The sequence below is a fragment of the Apaloderma vittatum genome, unplaced genomic scaffold (assembly GCF_000703405.1).
Source record: "Apaloderma vittatum isolate BGI_N311 unplaced genomic scaffold, ASM70340v1 scaffold3505, whole genome shotgun sequence".
NCBI lineage: Eukaryota > Metazoa > Chordata > Aves > Trogoniformes > Trogonidae > Apaloderma > Apaloderma vittatum.
The window spans coordinates 5,539-13,037 of NW_009718570.1; the positions used below are offsets into that span (position 1 = coordinate 5,539).

At 44.5% G+C, this 7,499-nt stretch overlaps 1 protein-coding gene and 2 non-coding genes across 3 annotated transcripts; all 3 read left to right on the forward strand.

The window, feature by feature from the left end:
• The first annotated feature begins 1,878 nt into the window (after positions 1-1,878).
• LOC104268297 (olfactory receptor 1020-like) lies at positions 1,879-2,829 on the forward strand. Its single transcript, XM_009870283.1, has one exon. The coding sequence runs from the start codon at positions 1,879-1,881 to the stop codon at positions 2,827-2,829; it is 951 nt and encodes a 316-aa protein (XP_009868585.1).
• A 4,283-nt stretch (positions 2,830-7,112) lies between these two features.
• TRNAM-CAU lies at positions 7,113-7,184 on the forward strand. Its single transcript has one exon. It is a non-coding gene; the product is annotated as a tRNA-Met (tRNA).
• Positions 7,185-7,273: 89 nt separating this feature from the next.
• TRNAI-AAU lies at positions 7,274-7,347 on the forward strand. Its single transcript has one exon. It is a non-coding gene; the product is annotated as a tRNA-Ile (tRNA).
• Positions 7,348-7,499: the final 152 nt, after the last annotated feature.

Here is a 7,499-nt window from a genome sequence, read left to right on the forward strand (position 1 = left end):
AAAGCCTTTAGGTGACACTCCCACACAGAGACCATGGGCACGATGTGCTGGAGCACAAGTAATTTCATTCCTATCGTGGAAAAGGCAGAGTGGCTAGTTGGTGGGAAACTAAGGGTACCCCACGTGAAAGACCACGGGTGAGTTTTGTATTTTCGAGACAGATCGATTCAATTTCAGGTTAGCAATCAAAACAGATGACATTCAGTCTCTGCACTTCGCTAGGACCAGCCCTGCATCTGCACAGGGCAAGGTCAGCTGTATTGCAAATCGGTATTTCCGTTTGTTTTGACCACACTCCCATCTAGTGGTGTCCGCTTAGTACAACTTCCCCTTGGAAATGCACTTTTTTTTTTCACGTGCTTTTCGAATTTCCCCTTGTTCTTATGATTTATTTTAATTTATTTTATTTTTTGAGGCTCACTAAGCTGAGGTAAAGTTGGGGTGTTTTACCAAGAGATATTTATTCACCAAACTGACAGAAAGTCTGGTCTGGGAGACTAAGCAACCTAAAAGGCAGGACCTGGACCAGTCATCACACTTGTTTGTGACACCACAGCTAGGAACGAAGTCACCCTGCAGAAAAAGGAGATGGAGCAGCATCTCCAGACGGTCACTAGGGTAGCTGAACTCGGGTATCTGTCTGGCGTTGAATCTATGCCCTGGTCAGTTTTAGACGTTGACACGTGTAGAACCCAGATTAAAACGATGATTATCATAGTAATCAGTTGTCTGATTATCCTACCTAGCAATATAATTCCACCCGGCCCCAAAAGTAATCAAAATGTAGGCTAAGAGAATGTAAATTCCAGTCAGGGTGCACAGGAAAAGAGTGATTATTTACGTACATGTGGGCTTGATGACAACAACCTCTCCAAGGCTTTGGTTGGCTTGATTAACCTCTGGGGTGTTTCAGTGGTCTCAGTTCTGAAAAGGTTTTAAAGAAGTCGTGTGAAGGGAGGAACAGTCTCTACCTGATAGAATGGAAAAGAAGAGCTGGTATATTTGTTCAGCTAAAAAAAAAAGAAGGAAAAGGTAGAAATTATTTGGAGGAGTCACATCTTTGCCAAACAGCAAGCTCTGATTCTTTTCTTTTTTTTTTTCTTAATGAGAAAATCAGGCTCTTAGAAAAAATAAAGACGGATGCAAAACCTTGAGAAGTGAAAGATTTTTCAAACTGGATTTCAATGCTCCTGTGGTTTCAGGTAAGAAACAGGGTTGGTCTCTGTTGGTTGACACAGAAAGAGGATATGCTTCCAACATTTTCTGTCGTCAGATGTTGGTTAATTGGCTAAAAATTGGGGGTTTGAATGAGTTGAAATCATAGAATCAAAGAATCATAGAATGGTTTGAGTTGGAAGGACCTTAAAAAAAAAATAAATCCCTTGATTTCAACCCCTGTGCCATGAGCACAGACACCTTCCAACAGACCAGATTGCTCAAAGCCTCATCCAACCTTGAGGACTTCCAGGGACGGAGGATCCACAACTTCCCCGGGCAACCTGTGCCACTGTCTCACCACCCTCACAGAAAAGAATTTCTTCTTAGTATCTACTCTTCTTTTTCCTGAAACAGAAAAGAATATGGCAAAAATTGTGATGGCACCTAATGAAAGAACTTAATTTTTAATTTGCTTGTAGAGACTGGCAACATGTTAGAAAGTATCCTTGTGTCAGAGAAGAAGCACAAGCATTACTCGAGTTTTATCTTCCCAATACATGGAATAATAAGTAACGTAAGTCAGTATGTGAGCAATCTGTACAGAAGTCAGGTGGTATGTTTCATAATGCAAAGATTTCTTGACTCTGCTTCTTCTGTAAATCAAATTTCATTTTTTGAGTCATAACTGTAATGTTTCCTGGTTTATCACTAGAACAAGTTATGACAAAGCAAGAGTGGAAAAACAAAACAGCTGTTACAGAGTTCATTCTCCTGGGATTTGGGAATGGCTCTAACCTGGATTCTCTTCTCTTCCTGCTATTTCTGTCAATCTACATTGTGACCATAACTGCAAACATCTCCATCATTGCGCTCGTGGTGGCAAATCGGCACCTTCACACTCCAATGTACTTCTTCCTGGGCAATTTGTCCTGCCTGGAAATCTGCTACAGCTCAGACATCTTGCCGAGGATGTTACTTAGCTACCTGGGTGGAGAAAGAAGAATTTCAGTCAATGGGTGTCTTACACAATACTATTTTTTTGGTTGCTTGGCAGCTGCAGAGTGCTATCTCCTCACAGCGATGTCCTACGACAGGTACCTAGCAGTGTGCCAGCCCCTGCGATATGCGTCCCAAATGAGCAGCAGGCTCTGCCTCGGGCTGGGAGCTACGTCTTGGGCAAGTGGCTTTCTATCCAATTCTATACTAACGTTCCTGATCTCCAGTTTAGATTTCTGCGGGCCTAACGAAATTGAACATTTTTTCTGTGACTCGTTCCCAATGATAAAACTCTCCTGCAGTGACCCGCATGTGGTGGGACGGGTCATTTCTGTTGTGGCGGGTGTGTGCGCGCTGCCTCCGTTTCTGTTGACCTTCTCATCCTATCTCTGCATCATTGCCACCATCATGAGAATCCCTTCTGCTGCTGGAAGGAAAAAGGCCTTTTCCACTTGCTCCTCACATCTTGTCGTGGTAATTCTTTTTTACTGGTCAATATTAACTGTCTATGTCCTTCCTCATTACAACACCCAAATATCTCCAAACAAAGTCTTCTCTGTTTTTTATACCATCCTCACCCCCTTGGTAAACCCTCTCATCTACAGTCTAAGAAACAAAGAAGTAAAGGAAGCTCTGCGAAAACAGTCAGGTAAATTTCTGGCTTTCAGAGGGTGACTTTCTGTTAAAAAAAAAAAAGAAAGAAAAAAAGGCAATTATCCTTAAAGAGTTACAGGTTCAGACACAGTTACACAATATGTGAATAGAGTTAGTTTGAATGAAACCTGGGAATGTAGAGCTCTACATCTTTAAGATGTATAAGCAGAGAAACCAGGTAAACAATCTTGGTATCAGTTAGGGAGCTGGTACGGAGAAAGAACAGGAATATGTGGTGAACACTGTAAAGTAAGCAAAATAAATCCATGGATTGCTTTGTATACGTACTACTGCACATGATGTCTTCTTGCTTGCCTGCTCGCTTTCTTTTTCCTCAGCGCAGTTGAAATTCAATTTGGAAGAAGCTGAAACTGACTCTATGGCAGAGAGACCATTACTTTATTATTGTTACGTTCTGGATTATTCCTAGTTTTTACACCTCTGATGGAGATGTCTACCTCCAAGATAGTTATCTCTTGATTGCAAGTGAAGGGATTGAGAAACGTTGCTTGAATATGGATCATCTGCTCTGGTCTATATCACTTTATTTGCTCTAACAGATACCCACTAACACTTAGACATCTGCCTTACGAACTTAGTGCACGTGCTAGTCACTCATTTCCCAACGTAGTCACTACATGAAAAAAGGTGTTTCTACATTGTGCCTTGTCTGCACATTTTGGGCATGTGATGCTACAGTGAATTGCGCCTTGGAAGTGTCTGTTCCTCTCCTGTGATTATAGTGACTCTCTGACCGGCTCAGATGTAGAAATTTAGGACTCAAGTCACTTGATGAAAATGGGCCTTCAGGGCCACTTGAGACAACTGTGAGGATCTCAGCTGGTCTCCAGCAGTGTTCCAGAAGAACAGGTCTGCTACGGTTCTTATGAAGAGAGGCTGAGGGAGCTAAGGTTGTTCATCCCAGAGAAGAGGAGGCTGAGGAGAGACCTTCTCGCTCTCTACAACTGCCTGAAAGGAGGTTGTGGAGAGGGGGGGGTTGGCCTCTTCTCCCAAGTAACAAGTGATAGGACAAGAGGAAGTGGCCTCAAGCTGCATCACGGCGGGGATTCAGATTGGATATCAGGAAAAATTACTTCATGGAAAAGGTTGTCAAGCACTGGAATAGGCTGCCCAGGACAGTGGTGGAGTCATCATCCCTGAAGGGATTTAAAGGTCGTGTAGATGTGATGTTCAGCAACAAAGTTTAGTGGTGGACCTGGTATTGCTGGGTTAACGGTTGGACTCAATGATCTTAAAGGCCTTTTCCAACCAAAATGATCCTGTGATTCTATCATATTTGCTAGTGTTAAGCACGTATCTTGGATACTCTAGGGCATTTTAAGTGTCACTAGATATATCAACAACAATTAAATCACTTGGATTCCAGATGTCTGAAATTAAGTATGATGAATGTCTCTTGAACTTGCTACCAGGTTTCCTCACTTTGCACAGAACACTTCGTTCAACATAGGTTTAGGATATTTTTCAAAAATCTGGTTTGGAAACCTTACCCAAAGCCATGGACACAGCAGGAGGTGCTGAGGGACGTGGCTCATGTTGCAAGGCTGGTATTTGTCATCTTTGATTTCAGCCTCGGGGAAGTATACGGAGCAAATCCTCCTGGAAGCTACGTCCAGACACATGGAGGGTAGGAAATGATATGTGACAGCACAGATTTACTGAAAACACACAGATTTACTGAAAACACACCATGTCCCACCAGCCTGACACCTTTCCATGGCTGGGTGGATGGCTCAGAGTGGGTGAGGGCAGAGTGGTGGATGCCATTTAGTGGATTTTCAGCAATTCTTGATGTAGGAGCCTTGTAGCCAAACTGGGAGGGGATGACATCAGGGTGGCCCAGAGCATCCATCAAGGCTTTAATATGTAGTCGTCAAGCTTCTGAGTCTAGCTGGTAGCTGGCTCTAAGGGCCATTCTTTATGGGACTAATGCTGTTTCACATATTCATCAATGACAGGGAAGATATGATGGACAATATCCTCAGGAGCTTCCAGATGACAGAAGTGTGAGGGCAGGGGAAGAGGGTCATAAACGGAAATGTCATGAAGCTTGAGGCAAATGCCAAGTCTGGCTGTGGCACAGAAGATGCTTAGGTATAGACTGGGACTGACCATCTGAGGAGCAGCTCTGGAGAAAACGATGTGGGGTTCCTGGTGGTTCACAAGCTGGACGTGAGCCAGCAGGGTGTCCCTGCGTTGGAGAGGAGTGACTGTCTAACCAGCTGGTCCACGGAACATGCCTCGCACCCTCTGCTTGGCGCTTGAGGGGCCACCTGTGGAGAAAGGTGTCCCGTTTTGGGATCCGTCTACACAAGAAAGAGATTGAAAAATAGAAGAGGGTCCAGAAGAGGACAACTAAGATGATCAGAGGGAGACCTTTCCCAGCTAATACTACTTTCTGTGGTGCACATAGCTACTCCTTTCCAAGCTGGCTTATGGCAGCCCCACCTAGCGATACTAACAAAGAACACTGGACTGAGAAATGCAGTCGGGGTTTCTGACCTACCTTTGCAGCTGGCATAAGGACACATGAACGGAGAAGGTAATCGAAACGTTTGCCTCGTCTTTTGTCATCAGTGTCACAAATACCTGAATATGGACAAGTGGATTGCAGGTGGTCTGCAAGAGGAAAGTTTCTTGCTGCACTGACTTCATAAGAAATTGTTCAGCGGCACTGAATAAAGACCATTGATAGCTTAAAAAAAAAATAATCACAAAATTAGAAGGTCATTATTTTATATTTTAGTAGTGGTAAGACCAAATAGTAATATACACATTTTGTTCATCCTTCAGGCTTCAAACACATGGTTGTACTATTAACAATTTCCTTCCCCTTCATTTATTTGAAATCTGTATATACCTGCATGTGTGAAAACAAAGGAAAATATTATTTTCCTAAAAGCAGAGAAGGTAATTAGATTTCAGTCCTGCAGGAAATTAATTCAGATTCTGCACATATAAAATAAAACAGGTGATTTGTTGATGAAAACATATTTTGGCCAGTTGAACTGAAATATGAAGTAGGCATGGCAGTATTGTTGCTTAATTAAAAAGGAAAGCAGACAAACCATAAGGACAATCCCAGTCCTTTTGCACTGAAGCTCATTGGTTTTTTCCTTAATACCTCATTTTTGTCATGTGTTGCTTTTTTTTTTAGTGTGCCTCTCAACTTGTTATTTGCCCAGCTATATATGATTTTCTGCTTACTAAACAATGGAACTCGTTTCATACACTGCGGTGGATACGATGTGTGCGATGTACAGAGTAGCCCAGGTCCCAGGCTTTATGTTCTCTGTCATGTTTTTTTTAAAAAAATATTTAAATCTCTCAACCGCCAGCAGTTTTGCAAACTAGGCCCCCAAATTTGTGAGAAGCTTGTGCAAAATCACACCTACCTTCCTTCTTTTACATTCCCCACAGGATACTTTCCTGTTTTCCCAAAACTTTATGCTCAGGCAGTTGCGTCCAATGAGTGAGTAGGAGCTCCTTCCAGATGGGCCAAAAAAAAAAACAAACCAGAAGCAGCCAGCTGGTCTTTTCTCTGTTCAGTTTTCAGCACTACAGTGGGGGATTTCATCTTCAGTCACTTCCAGGAGAAGGTCAAAGCTCCTACGGCAGATGGGACAACTGGGCAGCACGGTGCGTTCATTCATAGTCACCTGGTTTGGGTGTTGGAGCAGGTCCAGGGGAGGCCACAAAGACGATCAGAGGGTTGGAGCCACTCCCTGCTGAAGACAGGCTGAGAGTTGGGGTGTTCAGCCCAGAGAAGAGGAGGCTCTGGGGAGACCTTACAGCTGCCTTCCAGCACTTAAAGGGGGGACTACAAGAAAGGACTGTTTGTCAGGGAGTGTGGTGCAAGAACGAGGGCTGATAGTGTCAAACTAAAAAGGGCAGATTTAGGCTGGATATTGGGAAGAAATTCTTCATGGTGAGGGAGGCGAGACACTGGCACAGGTTGCCCAGAGAAGCTATAGGAGCCTCATCCTTGGAAGTGTGTGAGGCCAGGTTGGACAGGCTTTGGGGCAACCTGGGCTAGCGGGGCTACCCCTGACCCCACGGGCGGGGTTGGAACCAGATGATCTTGAAGGTCCTTGCAACCTAAACCATTCCACGATTCTCTGACTGTGCCAGCAGGGATGTCACTTCAGGCGGGATGTGCGTGCTGCTGGCACGGCGCTACCACTAGCGCCCGCCGCTGAGCCGGGAAAAAAAAGCGGTCCCCGCGGGGGAGCATCCCCCGGGGCCGGGCTGGCCAGGATGGGTGAGGACCCCTCTAAAACCACAGCAGAGTGGCGCAGCGGAAGCGTGCTGGGCCCATAACCCAGAGGTCGATGGATCGAAACCATCCTCTGCTAATTAATTTATTGCTTAGCCCCGCGTACGTTTTCCACAGACGCGGCGCAGAGCAGCTGTGAGTGGCGCGCAGGCGATAAAATGATTAGGGGGCCGGTTAGCTCAGTCGGTTAGAGCGGGGTGCTAATAACGCCAAGGTCGCGGGTTCGATCCCCGTACGGGCCATATGTTTTGCATCCTCCTGGGTTTCTTTTTTTTTTCTTTTAAATCCGGGTGGTGATAATTCAGGACATACGCAAGACGGAGTGTGCTGAAGGAAACAAACAAAATACACACTAAGAAACAGTAAAAAATAAGATACAATACGGATTTGAAAA

Bases quoted from the DNA above. Each gene is read 5' to 3' on its own strand.
- LOC104268297 (XM_009870283.1), top strand. From the start codon at position 1,879: ATGACAAAGCAAGAGTGGAAAAACAAAACAGCTGTTACAGAGTTCATT.